The sequence below is a fragment of the Electrophorus electricus genome, chromosome 23 (assembly GCF_013358815.1).
Source record: "Electrophorus electricus isolate fEleEle1 chromosome 23, fEleEle1.pri, whole genome shotgun sequence".
In the NCBI taxonomy this organism is placed as follows: domain Eukaryota; kingdom Metazoa; phylum Chordata; class Actinopteri; order Gymnotiformes; family Gymnotidae; genus Electrophorus; species Electrophorus electricus.
The window spans coordinates 12057153-12072588 of record NC_049557.1 but is presented as its reverse complement, the minus strand read 5'-3'; the positions used below and the strand labels follow the sequence as shown (position 1 = coordinate 12072588).

At 43.4% G+C, this 15436-nt stretch overlaps 2 protein-coding genes across 7 annotated transcripts in view; one reads left to right on the top strand and one right to left on the bottom strand.

Moving 5' to 3' along the window:
- Positions 1 to 580: 580 nt before the first annotated feature.
- Positions 581 to 14210, bottom strand: LOC113575095 (tyrosine-protein kinase ZAP-70). 2 transcript variants are annotated; one of them, XM_027006420.2, is made up of 13 exons: positions 14085 to 14210; positions 8331 to 8844; positions 7545 to 7705; positions 6734 to 6872; positions 5550 to 5631; positions 4611 to 4633; positions 4467 to 4503; positions 4136 to 4346; positions 3426 to 3632; positions 1957 to 2149; positions 1472 to 1612; positions 1202 to 1314; positions 581 to 901 (listed from the first exon to the last, which is right to left on the bottom strand). In XM_027006420.2, the coding sequence occupies exons 2-13, from the start codon at positions 8730 to 8732 to the stop codon at positions 784 to 786; spliced, it is 1827 nt and encodes a 608-aa protein (XP_026862221.1). In that variant the 5' UTR covers positions 8733 to 8844; positions 14085 to 14210; the 3' UTR covers positions 581 to 783. The 2 variants fall into 2 exon arrangements, with proteins under 2 accessions (XP_026862221.1, XP_026862223.1); XM_027006422.2 differs by having other exon boundaries at positions 8331 to 8812.
- A 765-nt stretch (positions 14211 to 14975) lies between these two features.
- adamts10 (ADAM metallopeptidase with thrombospondin type 1 motif, 10) overlaps positions 14976 to 15436 on the top strand; it is a 51476-nt gene continuing 51015 nt past the window's right edge. For 4 of the 5 annotated variants that reach the window (XM_035522177.1, XM_035522179.1, XM_035522180.1 and 1 more), the window contains exon 1: positions 14976 to 15101. The gene's annotated coding sequence lies outside the window, so the exon portion shown is untranslated. Of the gene's footprint in view, positions 15107 to 15436 lie in introns of all 5 variants that reach the window. The other variant, XM_035522178.1, reaches the window with a different exon arrangement.

The window sequence follows — 15436 nt, the reverse complement described above, 5'->3', positions numbered from 1 at the left end:
TGTGGTCTCACAGTTACAGGTTCTGTGGTCTGAGAGATAGACGGGTGTTGTGGTCTGAGAGATAGACGGGTGCTGTGGTCTGAGAGATAGACGGGTGTTGTGGTCTGAGAGATAGACGGGTGCTGTGGTCTGACAGTTACAGGTCCTGTGGTCTGAGAGATAGACGGGTGCTGTGGTCTCACAGTTACAGGTTCTGTGGTCTGAGAGATAGACGGGTGTTGTGGTCTGACAGTTACAGGTCCTGTGGTCTGAGAGATAGACGGGTGCTGTGTCTCACAGTTACAGGTTCTGTGGTCTGAGAGATAGACGGGTGTTGTGGTCTGAGAGATAGGCGGGTGTTGTGGTCTGAGAGATAGACGGGTGTTGTGGTCTGAGAGATAGACAGGTGCTGTGGTCTGAGAGATAGACGGGTGCTGTGGTCTGAGAGATAGACGGGTGTTGTGGTCTGAGAGATAGACAGGTGCTGTGGTCTGAGAGATAGACGGGTGCTGTGGTCTGAGAGATAGACGGGTGTTGTGGTCTGAGAGATAGACAGGTGCTGTGGTCTGAGAGATAGACGGGTGCTGTGGTCTCACAGTTACAGGTCCTGTGGTCTGAGAGATAGACGGGTGCTGTGGTCTCACAGTTACAGGTTCTGTGGTCTAAGAGATAGACGGGTGCTGTGGTCTCACAGTTACAGGTTCTGTGGTCTGAGAGATAGACGGGTGTTGTGGTCTGAGAGATAGACGGGTGCTGTGGTCTGACAGTTACAGGTCCTGTGGTCTGAGAGATAGACGGATGCTGTTAATCAGCAGGTTTTTCCTCGTCTTCCTTTGTTTCTGTGGAGACTTTCTTTGAGGTGGAGTAATAGTATGTCCTCATTCTCTCCTCTACCTGTACAAAGCTGGGCCTCTCTTCATATCTGGAAAATATACATATGACACACAATTATTTTCACATTCTTCTCAATGTATGTAAATCAGCTGACTGATTGGATACCATTACAGGAACCTCTGCAGGACAGCTGTGGCGAGAATACAACTCCCCAAAACAGCAGCTGTGCTGTGTCTGTCTCTGTTGGGCGTGGCGTTAACCCTAGCCTAGCCTAGCCGAGGGGCGGCTTCACCACTTCCACATTGGGTCCCACATTGTGAAGCCTCATACATCTAAAGTACATTCACTTCTCTGTAACACATTGGTAAAGCTAGTGAAGTTCACACACTTGTAGGTCCAGCAGTCCTTCATCAGCTCATATATGGGCTCCGGGCAGCTGGCGGGACGGTCCATGCGGTTCCCGGCCTGTAGGAAGCTGATCACCTCGGGACCCTTCATCTTCTACACAGGACAAAGCAAATGCAGGTGGAATGTCAACAAACAGGCAGACGTTTGGAAGAAAAGTCAAGGTTTGTTTGTCATAGGCACAGTCTGTCCATGGCAGCTGCCGTTGGTATTGAGCCTCGGTAAGTTGCTCTGTGGGAACGCGCAGGAATACCTTGTATGGTTTTCCACCGTATGAGAAGGCTTCCCACATGGTGATCCCGAAGCTCCACACATCACCTTTGCTGGAGAACTTGTGGAAGTTGATGCATTCTGGAGCATACCACTTTAAAGGCCATTTTCCTAACGTGCGTGCCTAGACGCACGCACACACACACACACACACACACACACACACACACACACACACACACACACACACACACACACACACGAACACACACACGAACACACACACATACTTGTCTTTAATTTTGTTTTCAACACACAGACACAGACGCACATGTACACACAAATACACAAAACCACATGAATCCACATCGACAGAAATATGTTCTTTTCCTGGTGGCTGTGGGCCTTTGTGGTCTATGAGATTGAATTCAGTAGCAAAGCAACAAAAATAACATGCATACACACTCATACACATGCATGTACACACACACACACACACACACATGAAAAGGCTGAGGTTTGCCATACCTTATAATAGTTGTCGTCTGCCCCCAGGGCCTTGGAGAGGCCAAAGTCGCTGATTTTGGCATAGTGCTGGTTGACCAGTAGCACATTACGAGCCGCCAGATCTCTGTGCACAAAGTTCTTCTCCTCTAAATACTTCATCCCCAGAGAGACCTGGTGCATCAGCTCAACCACGTTTTCCACTGCAACCTGATCTCTGAGAACGTACACACACGTACACGTACACGTACACACACACACACACACATGCACACACATACACACATGTACACATACACATGTACACACACGTACACATACACACGTACACATACATGTACACACGTACACACACATACACACACGTACAAACACACGTACACACATGCACACACACATACACACACGCGTTCAAACACACGTACGCACACACACAGGGTTAGAGTCAGAGCTTGTTTATAACAATCAGAGTAATATTAAGAGAGAAGGAGATGGTTGCAGGGCTGTTTATTGTTGATTCATTACAACACTTTTACTTTCACTTTATAGGGAACATGTAGCAAGAGACTACGGGATCTCAAGAGGGACACAAGTATCTGTAGAATTGAATTCACCAAGTTCCTACATTTCAGTTTACATAGTCACTTAGGTCATGCAACCTTATTTTATTCAAAAAGACTGTCTGCATAATTATTTATTGGCCTCTATATTTGTGCATATATTTATCTGTCATATGCACAAACTGTCCAGGACGACTGCATGTTGAAACACGTGTGGTGAAGCTCAGGTAATTACTACAGTGTTACAGCTCCACAGACTTTGGGCTGTGGGCCAATCAGTGAAAGCTGAGAGAGGCACACAGAGGACTCCCATAATGCCAAGCTCCTTTCTGTACATTTATGGACGCCTCGATGTTTCCATCCGCATATAGAATTTATCTGCACCTCCATAACTTCACTGTTAATGACGATTAAGGCAACTGGATGGTAATTTGTTATTAAAGTCCCACCATCCTCTACAGCCCTTCTGAGGTCTGGAACCACCCAAACATCTCTGTTACTTGGTTCTTTGTAATCAGTACAGACTTCACACTCCGTATTTCAGTTTTGGCTCTGCCTGTCCACTGTGTAATAAAATATTCAGACTGAAGTTGCATTTCCCTCTACATTAAACTCTGTTGTTTCACCCTCCCCTCACTCACTGTTTTTATAGTCTGAAATTTTGCAAAGATCATTATCGCCAAGACAACGCAAACCAGCACAAATATGCTTATTACATATGTGAACTGAAAGTGGCCACTTTATGAAAGATTTAAACTTATACATAACTTAAGTGACCCCTGCATGTGTCTTGATTCTGGTTGTCTGTGTTAGTTATTTGGTATCTCAGGTGTGCGGGGTCAGGTGTGCGGGTTCAGGTGTATGGGTTCAAGTGTGCGGGATCAGGTGTTTGGGTTCAGATGTGCGGGTTCAAGTGTGTGGGTTCAGCCTTACTTCTTGCTGGAGAGGAACTTGTTGAGGGGCCCAGCAGGGGCCATCTCCATGACGAGCATCAGGGCCTCCGCCTGGCACAGGCCGATCATGCGCACGATGTAAGGGTTGTCCAGCTGGTGCATGATGTCAGCTTCACGCATCATCTCATCCCGAACTGCCTTCTCGTTCTCACTCTTCAGCACCTTGATGGCCACGTCGATGTGCTTGCTAAAAGAGAGAGAGAGACAGACATAGAGAGAGAGTGAGAGAGAGAGAGAGAGAGAGAGAGATGGGGGGATGTCATATGGAAAAAGGAAACAACATTGGTTGTTGAATGCTTGTGTGCGCTCAGTAAAAGTGCCCACAGAACGGACCTTTCACACTCATTTGGTTACAGTCTGGTTTTGCAAATATGGGCAATGTGTAGAGGTGAGCCAGAGGGAACCACAGCATGGGGAGGGGATATGGTACAGTGCTGTAAGACACCACTGCACCACTACAGTGAGGAGCTGAACACAAACGCAAGGGCTCACTGCAACACTCGCTGCACATAGTGTTTTTCTGAGGGACGATCTCATGATTACTTAAGCTCATTCTAGTTTTCTCCAGAATTAAAACACACAAGGACACTATGGTAACCTTCTCAAGAACATTCTGTATTCCTTCTGCATTCTTTCATACTGTACATTTTTGGTCTCACACGATGCACTTTGCCACGTCACACCGATTACCTCTTCATCTTATAAACGCCTTTCTTCACGGAGCCGAAGTTCCCTGAGCCCAGCTCCACCTCGTCCACCATCAGCTTCTCACGTTTAATGAAGAGTGTCTTCTCCTGGAGCTCCTTGGGGTCAGCATATGGACTGACGAACTCATCGCTGTCCATGGGCAGAGTTTGCCGCCCTGCAGGCAATGAGGTCAGGGTCTTGCAGGCGCCAGGAACTGAAAATAAGAAGAGGAAAAACAAGGAGAAAATGATGATAAATTTCTCAAGGTTTCTTCCCATGAATACATTAAAGAAAATCACCAAAACAATTAAGTATTGCAGTGACACAATCTCACCTTCAGGGGGCGGCGTGTAGCCATTACCTCTGGCCCTCTGCAAACGTGAGAAAGGGTGGTTACAAAGAACCCAGATGCAGTCAAGTTTTGATATCCTGTTTATGGTAAGACACACAACACCAGATAAGTGTTTCTGATACTTACAACTAATGGCACCGCTGGAGTATCTAAAGACAGAACAGAGAGGTTTAGTTAAACGTAAATCACTCATAAATGAGCATGTAGAAGACCAAGTCCTAGAGGTCACACATTCTACTGATTTATGTGTTTCTCTCTGATTTAGTGGGATTTGGTTCCCATGATCACACCATTTCACAGAGGGTGGGGGGTCCTGATTAACTCACCTCATCTGATCTCACCTATTCTCAGTACCTTTGCATCATCCTACACCTGCCCAGAGCTTACAGGACACCTCACCTCAAGGAACCCTCGACTAGCTCCGAGGATTCTGTAGATACATGTACCTCTGGCATCTGTGTTTTGTCTGGGTCAGAACCGAACCTGTTCCTTTTGGAATGTGTTTGTGATTGTGTAAAACAAACTGTCTTCTCTGAGCTGTCTAGCCCTGGACAACTTTGCTTAGAGAGGAAAGGAATTAATTTCTGATCACACTCAAATACTAAATCATACACATTACTTGATTGTTTTATAAATATAAAATCATATATTCTAAAATTCTAAGATATATGGCCTATGTCTGTCCCATTCATAAGGACTAGGAAGTTCTGAAAAATCTTCCAGGGTGAATTCACATCAACCACACTGTTACCATAGGAACACAGTGTTATGCATACGCAGCCTTTCACTGGTACACTTCACGCTGCTTTACTGCACGTGGAACAGTGCAGTTGCCACCCGCTGTTATTAATAGAGCACATATCATATTATTAAATTCCTGTACATATGCCTATTTTTATAAGACTATGCACAGGTTATAAATAACCCTCATGATGAGTTTGTATTATTATATGCATCATGGGAATTGCACTAGTACAGTTGACGCAAGCGTTATTAAAAGTTCATATGTTAATATTATCTACGCTGGCTGTTATGAACAAATAATCAGGAGGGGTGAGTACGCACGGTTTGCGCTGTGTTGATTCACACAGGCTTCACGAAGCAACGTGACCAGGCCGTCGGGTTTCATCTTTAGATACTCAACCAGCTGGGACAGAAAGACCAACATGATCAGAAATAGGCGTAGAAATGTTCATCTTATAATAAAATTACAGGATTGAATCACACGTATTCTCTACATTACAGGGCTCTTGATAAGTGCACATTTGAATGATCTACAGTCATTGTAGACTGAAATACGTCAGAATTATATACTGGGGATTTGTCAAAACAAGTAGTCTATTATATAGACGTGTAGGTATGGACGCATGTCTCTAGTTGATTATATAGACATGTAGGTATGGACGTATGTCTCTAGTCTATTATATAGACGTGTAGGTATGGACGTATGTCTCTATTATATAGACATGTAGGTATGGATGTATGTCTATTATATAGACATGTAGGTATGGACGTATGTCTCTATTATATAGACATGTAGGTATGGACGTATGTCTCTATTATATAGACATGTAGGTATGGACGTATGTCTCTATTATATAGACATGTAGGTATGGACGTATGTCTCTATTATATAGACAAATAGGTATGGACGTATGTCTCTATTATATAGACATGTAGGTATGGACGTATGTCTCTATTATATAGACATATATGTATGGACGTATGTCTCTAGTCTATTATATAGACGTGTAGGTATGGACGTATGTCTCTATTATATAGACATGTAGATATGGACGTATGTCTCTATTATATAGACATGTAGGTATGGACGTATGTCTCTAGTCTATTATATAGACGTGTAGGTATGGACGTATGTCTCTATTATATAGACATGTAGATATGGACGTATGTCTCTATTATATAGACATGTAGGTATGGACGTATGTCTCTAGTCTATTATATAGACATGTATGTATGGACGTATGTCTCTAGTCTATTATATAGACAAATAGGTATGGACGTATGTCTCTATTATATAGACATGTAGATATGGACGTATGTCTCTATTATATAGACATGTATGTATGGACGTATGTCTCTAGTCTATTATATAGACGTGTAGGTATGGACGTATGTCTCTATTATATAGACATGTAGGTATGGACGTATGTCTCTATTATATAGACATGTAGGTATGGACGTATGTCTCTAGTCTATTATATAGACATGTAGATATGGAAACATACCTGCCATACAGTGTCAAATTTGGTTCCTTCTGGCATGGAGTATTTGCCCGATTTATCGTGCAGAATTCGGTAGTGGTAGGCTGTCTTTCCGTACATCACAGAGAGAGCAAAGGTACCCGATTCATCTCGTTCTCTTACCCTAAGAGAGGGAAACATCCTGCGTAAACCTGTAGAATTGCCCTGAAATGGTATAAAACTGTGTTTCACAGAATATCTGTAAAAATATCCAGTCTATTAATAGCATGCGAGAGCTTTTTCTAAAAAACCGCTAGGACTACAGCATGAAGGACGTATCGCTCAAACCTGTCTCACCATTTACATATTATTTAAATGTTTGTTTGTGACTTCGGGATTTTTACTGAACGCAGTGGTGTTAACCTTTTGATGTTAAAATATTGAAAATTATTAGTTTTCAATCTTGATATTTTGCGACGACCTTGCGTGATGTTTTAGGAAAAATAGCATGTTGTTCTTGAGTAACTGTAAGACTACATTTGAAAAGTGGGGAAAAAGCTCTTTTATTTTACGTTGATTTACTCTAATGCACGATGTTATATTTAAGTGGCACAAATAACTAACTTTAGGAATTTATATATATATATATATATATATATATAGTGCCTGGATTGATTACAAGCCTATGATTCAATATATTTATAGCTCACTATTCATACAAAATTAAGATATATGCGTGTATTTAAACTATGTATATAAACAAATAACACACCTACAACTATACAGCTAGGATTATTAGGATAACCCAACCCTAACCCAGAAGTGTGCAGCTGGCCAGGAGAACGGATTCACTCACAGGAACTTGCCGTCGGGCTGCGAGGCAGAGTAGAGGCGTCTCTCGCCTTCAGTCCGGGAGATTTTGCCGTGGTACCAAGGCATCTTTTCATGGGCCGTGGTGGCGATCAGCTTCTCCAGCTGAGGGGCCTGGCTAATGATGGCCTGCTCCATGGCTTCTCCCTCAACACAGCAATGCAAATGGTGGTATTTTTTAAATGAAGCTATCTTTGGTAAAATGCAAAAACAAAAATCCCACCATTTGCTGGTCCTCACAAGATAGATCTGATTTTTAAATCTGTTTTTCACATACAGTCAGGACATTTTTTGTCCTAAAAATATGCAAAAATAAAAAAAAAACAAAATGCATGCACACACACACACTTATATACACGCACACAAACAAACACACTAATACACACAAAAACAAACACACACACACTCCTATACACACAAACACAAACAAACACCCACACACACTCCTACACACAAACACACACACTCCTACATACAAACACAAACAAACACACACACACACACACACTCCTACACACAAACACACACACTCCTACACACACACTCCTACATACAAACACACACTCCTAAACACACAAACACAGCCAAACTCACAGGGAAAGCGGTAGGGGATGAGACCAGGGTTAGGGGGAATCAAGGCTTCTGTTTAGATCAGGCATGAGCCACGGTTATTTATTTATCTCAGCCAAGTATATTCAGAACCTGTTGCTTTTGTTTGTGTTACTAATATATTGTATGTTCTTTTGGATTTAACAAATTCCCACTCCCTCACCTCCAGGTTCCAGGTGTGCCGGACGTATTCCCGAAGCATGTTGTCCCTCAGGCTGTCGAAGACACCGGATTTGACAGCCTGATCGGCGGGTCGGAGGCAGGGCTTCCTCAGTGTGCACACCAGCCCGTCGGCATCCTTACTGTAGAACTCGCACAACTCGGCCGGGCCGCAGTGGGGTTTGCCGCCCGAGATGCAGTAGGTGCCGTTCAGCTGCTTCTCCACAGGGTAGTGGTAGAACTCCAGGTTCCACACCAGCGAGAGTACATAGCCGCCCAGGCTGCGCAGGCATTGACGCAGCAGGAACAGACCGTCCGACATGCCTGCCAGCTTCAAGTGCTGCTCAGCCTCTGAGCGGCTGATGCTGCCGTAGAAGAAGGGGAGTTCAGTGGCAGGTTCGATCATTGTGAGTCAGGGTGGCAGTCCGAGGCGCAGGAGCAGGACTGGAGGAGGCACCAGAGGCAGACGGTCAGACGCTCAGGTGTCTAGAGAGACACACACATGTGTATCATTTGTTCTGATGATTGAATCAGAGAGCGAGAGAGAAAGCACAAGTTAGTTATGGCTGTGAGAAGTGAAAGGAAAAGTTAATTTGATTCAGTTTCAGCAGTTTCGTACACTAAGGGCGTGGAAATAAATAGTATTCTCTCTGACTCATCTTAACATGTCACACTACACACGCATTAAAATGCCTCTGCTTTCACACTGTCTCATAAAAATTGTGCTGTAACACATTGTTAACTCAGAACATTTATAGTAAAAATCTGATGCCTTTATCCAAAGCAACTTACAATTATAACTTGAGCAATTGAGAGTTAAGGGTCTTGCTCAGGGGCCCAACAGTGGCAGGACTTAAACCAGCAACCTTCCAATTACAAGTCAAGCACCTTAACCACTGAGCTACCAGCAGGGCTATAGTATGGAAGGCTCCCGGGTGCCCACGTGTTGCTCTGCTGCTGGAAAATGCGGCAGCCATCTGAGCTCATCCTGCCCTCAGCCACGTCGCCCTGCCACAACAGGAAGTCTACACACATCCTCCCCTCCCCCTCGGATCTCGGCATGTATGCTCAGCCGCAGGTGTGGGTGCTTCGCGAATGTTCCTGACCTCTGGCACATAGGCACATGCTTACACAGGGATCCACGAGACGGACACTTCTTGAGTGTTAGCAAAAACAAATCCCCGCTGGGAAGAAAACAACAGTCTTGCTGGAATACCCTGTGGAAAATATTACTAATAAATAAACAGAAATAAACGCACTCAAGATGAGACCAACATTTAAACGAACCTTGGCATGTCAAGCGTTTTATCCGATAGTTCCTACAGTATTATAAATAATAGTAAAATACATCTCAGGCAAATGGATGAGTGACAGCACATGAAAGAGAATTCACTACAAATACTAATCATTTTAAAAACATCTTAAACCACATAACTAACTTATTAAATTAACTTATTTTATAAGTAACAGTAAAATCTGATACCAAAAATGAAATTATATTTGTTAGTAGATTCTAGTATGAAATGTTTGACATACTGAAGGCTGTTACCTCTTACTAAGTCTTCAGAAGACCAACTCCCTAAGAAGAGAGTGTGAGTGTGTGTGTGAGTGAGTGAGTGTGTGTGTGTGTGTGTGTGTGTGTGTGTGTGTGTGTGAGTGTGTGAGTGTGTGTGTGTGTGTGTGTGTGTGTGTGTGAGTGTGTGTGTGTGTGAGTGAGTGTGAGTGTGTGTGTGTGAGTGCGTGTGTGAGTGTGTGAGTGTGTGTGTGTGAGTGTGTGAGTGTGTGTGTGTGAGTGTGAGTGTGTGTGTGTGTGTGTGTGTGTGTGTGTGTGTGTGTGTGTATGGGTTTTGCTGCTCTGTGTGTTTAATCTTTTCCTGTGTGTGGGTGATGTAGAGTGCAGATTGCTAAAGTTGAAGGTGGTGTTACCAGAGAATAAGCAAAATGAACATATTCCTAACGCTATAGACTTGCCCTGTATGATCTGTTAACAAACAAACAAACAAAAACAAAAAACAATAAGCCCCAGTCATTCTGCTAGGACTGTGTCCTGAGACACCATGCCCCAAGACCTCATGTCCTGAGATTCTGTGTTGCCCGCTGTCACAATGGCAAGATCAGGGATCAGATATTACATAAGAATAAAAAAGTAACTGATATGAACAGATAGCCGCCACAAGCAACATTTCCTCATGGTAACTCTTCTGAAGGCTCTAACATCCCCGCCCTCTGTGTCGAGGGTGACGGTCTGCTGTGTGGGTAGCAGGTACTCCACTCTCAGCAAGGCCTCTTGCATCACAAGGGTTACCTTCCTGGACACAGTCACTACAGAGGACACCAGTACAGTGAAAGCCCCTGAGAGAGACACACACACACACACACACACACACACACTCAGACCTTGTGTTCTAACAAACACAAGGCCACAGCAAAGGGACCATGCATTTTAAAGACAGCGAGGTGACAGTGAGTTATAAAAGCTGTCATGGAAACCTCTGACCAGCATGGCCACCGACTTAAGGGTGGTCTCCGCCCCCTCATACATAATTCATCACAACCTCAGGCTCTGCCTTATAGTCTTATACTTTAGAGTGTTTTGTATTCTTTTTAGGCCTAGTTGGGTCTAGTTGGGTCTATATGGAGTGTTGTGTATAGACTATGTACCGTATGGTCTTAGTGTTTACTGTCTGCCTTTGAGTAGGTGTGTGGGCCCCATTTCCCTATATTTCAGTTCATTATGGAAAATGTTAACTTAAACTCAGCCACCATCTTATGAATTCAAAAATTAGTCACCCGTTTCTTCCTCTCGGTGTCCTTTTTCCCGAGACCAGTAGGAGTGAGTCTATGTAAGGTGTCCTCTCACACCAGGGACTGTTTATATGGCTCAGCGCTCATGATTTGTCAACGCAAGCCGCATTCTAAGAGCGGACCGTGGCGAGCTTGTGAGAGTGAAAATGATTTAAATTGCAGGGCTACGACATCTCTGCAGTCAGGGAACAGCAGTGTGTCTGGGTGCAGGGCTACTGAGAACACTGAGAAAGCATCAGGCTGAAATGCAGCAGTTACACTCACACCTACCAAGGTTACAGTCTAACTCAGAAAACTTACAGTCTAACCTAGTAAAGTTACACTTGTAAACTTAACAAAGTTATAATAGCAAAATTACACTGAGAAAAGTAGCAGTAAAAGACAGACTGACAAAAATAGAACTCAAACCACACCGCCATCGATAAAAGACATACTCGCATACACCAGGCGATTAGAAGAATGCAAAGAACTAAAAATAACTGACAGATTGTCATATTTGAATTAGATATACAGAAAATGCCAGGTCTAATTTATCTAATGTCTAGTGGGGTTACCATGGAAATGTTTGAGATCTGGAGCGCATTCAAGAAACTCTGTTTCCAGAAGGCACCATGTACCACAGTTTATGCATTATATTCACTAAGTTAATTTCTCTTCTAGCACAGAACAATAATCTGTAATTTAGGGGCGTGAGATAACAGTACGTTTATTTGAGTAAAAACTGAACAAAGTTCTACATTTTCCTCTGGTACTGGCTGCCAAATGGCATGTTGGTAGCATTTCCTGAGGTGGCTACTCTGCTCCAAACACTCGTCCTTTCAGATTGACAGGTACCATCCCTCCATAGTTTCAACTTCAGAACCAGATTAGTAAGAATGTCTTTGTTGGTACAATGTTGCGGTAAAATGGTCTCAGTAAAAATAACCTATAAAAATAATTGTACACAAGTATCTTGGGATTAGAATTTTCATTATTATTCTCAGTACATTCTAGGAACAGCAATTATATAAAAATAACTAAAAAAAATCCCTCTACGTCTAACACTTCTACTCAGTTCTTCTTTAGGCTTCTGTACACCCGCTGCCTTGGACCAAATCTGGGAGCATGGCTCACATCAACAGTTTTATTTACTGTATTACCGACTTTCTCTTTAGCCTAATAACACTTTAAAGCTCCGAAATATAATTGCCTTGTGCTGAATGGAAAAAAAACCATCTCTAAGAATAGCAGCGTACTGCGGAAACCAAAAGACTGTTTTTTTTTTGGGTTTTTTTTCCAAGCCATAAAGGGCCATTAGTGCCACTGACCTCTGCCCTGTTGAACATTTCTGTTCGTGTTGTGATTGGAGTTTGTGTTCCTCAGCCATCTTGGCCTGATTCAGAGCCCATATTTAGCCGTTCCCATGGCTGCGTTGTAGCATGGCGGGACGTCTGGGCCCGTGGCAGGCCTGGACCTAACGCTGCTGGACCCAGACCACCCACAGCTGCCACTGCCGTCTTTGCTCTTTACATAATCTGTGCTGATATGAAACCTCAGATATATTAACTGATGTGAAGTGAGATATTTGTGGGGTTATTTGTGCAGCCTTATTGCAGAGTTACCAAAACAGCTTTGTGCTTCAGGAGGAAAAGACAATGTGTGGGTATACAAACGTGAGTATGCTAATCTACCAGATTACGGATGATAACAACTGTCATGTCTTATTCTTCAGAAAAGACTGAAAGAGTTTGTCTCTAAATAGAAACATATAATTTCAAATCAATTTGGGAAAATAAAAAAGCTCTTGCCTAACAGACGTTTATTTTTGAGTGTGTTGGACGGCTCTTAAAATTCAAATACAACCTCCTTCTTTGAAGCCAAAGCTGTGTTCTCAGAGTTCTGTGATAGAAAAGATGTGTTTTTCCCCTTTGTTGTAGGCTTGTATTGTAAAATCAGCATTTTTGCTGAAATTGTTTGTGCACAATGTGAGGCATGATGCTATGAGATGAACATCGCTCTTTGCAGCAGTAAAGCACGAATATAACGGCCTTTAATTAATCCATACGGTAATATTATTATTGAAGCAAAATTCAATATAATTAACCTACAAATTTTGAATTTTTTGAAAATTATAAAGACCTTATATACCCTGAAGTCAAAGCTACTCATGATGTCACAGCCAACATTAGTCACAAATTATATACTTGGCTGAGAGCAGTCCTGATCAGTTAAAATGGTTAAAATTATTATTATTTTTGCTTCCAGAAGTTGACTTTGCTGTCTAAAATAAAAGATAAACCTTTTTGAGATCAAATGTTTTGGATCTGCACGACGAGTCGTTTGCATTTAGACTGTGCACGTCTGGTACTTGTACAAAAAAAAAAACTACCAGGGTAACAATTTAACAATCTTTCAACTTTCTCATTTGCACTTAACCTAAAGTGCAATTTAGACACAATAAGATGACTTACAAAAAGCTTTTTTTTTTTTCAATTTAGCAACTTAAACATCAGTGAATCATGAACATCATAGCAGCACTAGTACCTCCACTTAACACAGATAACCACGCAGCAAGAAGAGAGTGGATGCCTTAAACATCGCTAAATTGTTCAACAAAGCCACAGCAAATTGTTACATACCCCTTATCAAAGAAATGCTTTGAGAATATGACTGCCTTCAATGTGATGAACTCAACACCTTCTCAGTGTTAAAGGCCTTTCATTAGCTTAGCTGATCAACTGAGTAAATTCACATGTGAAACAAAGTTTTCCACATTCTGGGATAACTGCAGCAGTCACGCCTGCCAGCCCAACAGTCTTCCGGATCTGCCTTACCCCATCTATGCATGGTTTTGCAGGTTTAACATTTAGGTCAGCACAGGAAGCGTTGGGAAAACAGCAACCATTGAGACAGGAGAAGGCATCCATCCTGGAGACCTGCCCGAGAAGCCCAAACAATCCCATTAAACACTCACCTAAGGAGGCTGAAGAGAAAGAGGGAGAAACGCTTGTATATGCGCACACACACACACACACACGCGTGCGCGATGAAGAGTGAGGCGGGTATCAACTGCTGTACGAGGGCAGGAACAAGCGTTGCAGGTCTGTAGAGGTGAAGAAGTTCTCTGATCTGGTTTGATCTAGGACATCTGTGCTCAGCAGGCTCTAGTCTGTGTGTGTGTGTGCATGCGCAGGTGAGCGATGTGGGCTGTTAAACTCCTACAGATCTGCATTCTCTTCAACTTTCTCAGTTCTTAGAAACTCCTGTTTATGTCTTCACCTAAATCAGGCATTTGCCATTTGTTTACAATATAAAACTGGTTCATGTTTCTTTCACTTGGTTCAGGGGCCCACCGAGGCATTGGATCAGCCATAACGCAGTGGTTGTAAAAACTACCACTGCTGCATGGGATTGCAGTCCAGTACATAGTAGTGTAATCAAAACAAACCCTCACAGAAACACTAAGGATGGACTCAGACTTGTAGATCAGTACAATAATAATAATAGTAATAACTCAGGCCTTCCTGGACAAATCTATCAAAAACAGGCAATGTTTTTTCTTCCTTTCTGTTCTATGGTAAATATAAGATATAGAGGACCAAGTTGAAGGAATATAATGTTTCTGAAACATTAGTTCAAAAAGCAAACGTCGCATCTGGCATTTAGCAGCAGCAGGGTATCAGATATCCGCAGGTGAAGAGCGCGACCCCTTGCGGGCCCCTGTCGTCTCCAGAGCGCGCTTGTGTGTGCAGCTCCTCCCTGCGTTCAGCGCCTGTTACTGCCTCCCACTTCCTGCAGTCCTGAGCTCTGCTGGAGAGGCAGCCACACGGCGGCTGGTCTTTAGCGGTTAGACAGAAAGGGAAAAGGAGAAAAAGAAACGGCACAGCTACGGAGCACGCGCCGCCGCACCTCGCTCTCTATGTGGCAGTGAACTAGGACTACAGGCGGACCTCGAGACCTCTGGACTGTAACCTACCTGAACAGTCCAACGGTGAGGTAGTGTCTAAACGTGCATCGGCATTCCCTGATCTCGCTTTCAGGGTTATTACGAGGACATTTCGTCGCTTTACTTTTCAGTAGTTTGCGAAGTTGAGCGTGTCAGGACCCAAACCGCTCGTGCTGTCGCGCTGTAGGTTATATCTGGAGAACTAATCCCTGAACCAGAGGTGCAGAGGACCTGTCACGGCTGGAGATGACGTGTTCTGTAAGGCGTCCAACACTAGATACGCTGATATGTGTTGCAGATTGGCCGACGTTGGGAAAGATATAAGGAGCGGATCAAACCCGCGGAGGCTGGCCAGGCGTTTTAGAGGCGCGCGCAGAGAT

Coding starts and splice junctions, on each gene's coding strand:
- LOC113575095 (XM_027006420.2), bottom strand. CDS start 8,732: ATGATCGAACCTGCCACTGAACTCCCCTTCTTCTACGGCAGCATCAGC. Junction 6,873..7,544: donor CAGCCCGACGGCAAGTTCCT/GTGAGTGAATCC, acceptor TCCCTCTCTTAG/GGTAAGAGAACGAGATGAAT. Junction 2,150..3,425: donor AAGTTCCTCTCCAGCAAGAA/GTAAGGCTGAAC, acceptor GTACGTTCTCAG/AGATCAGGTTGCAGTGGAAA.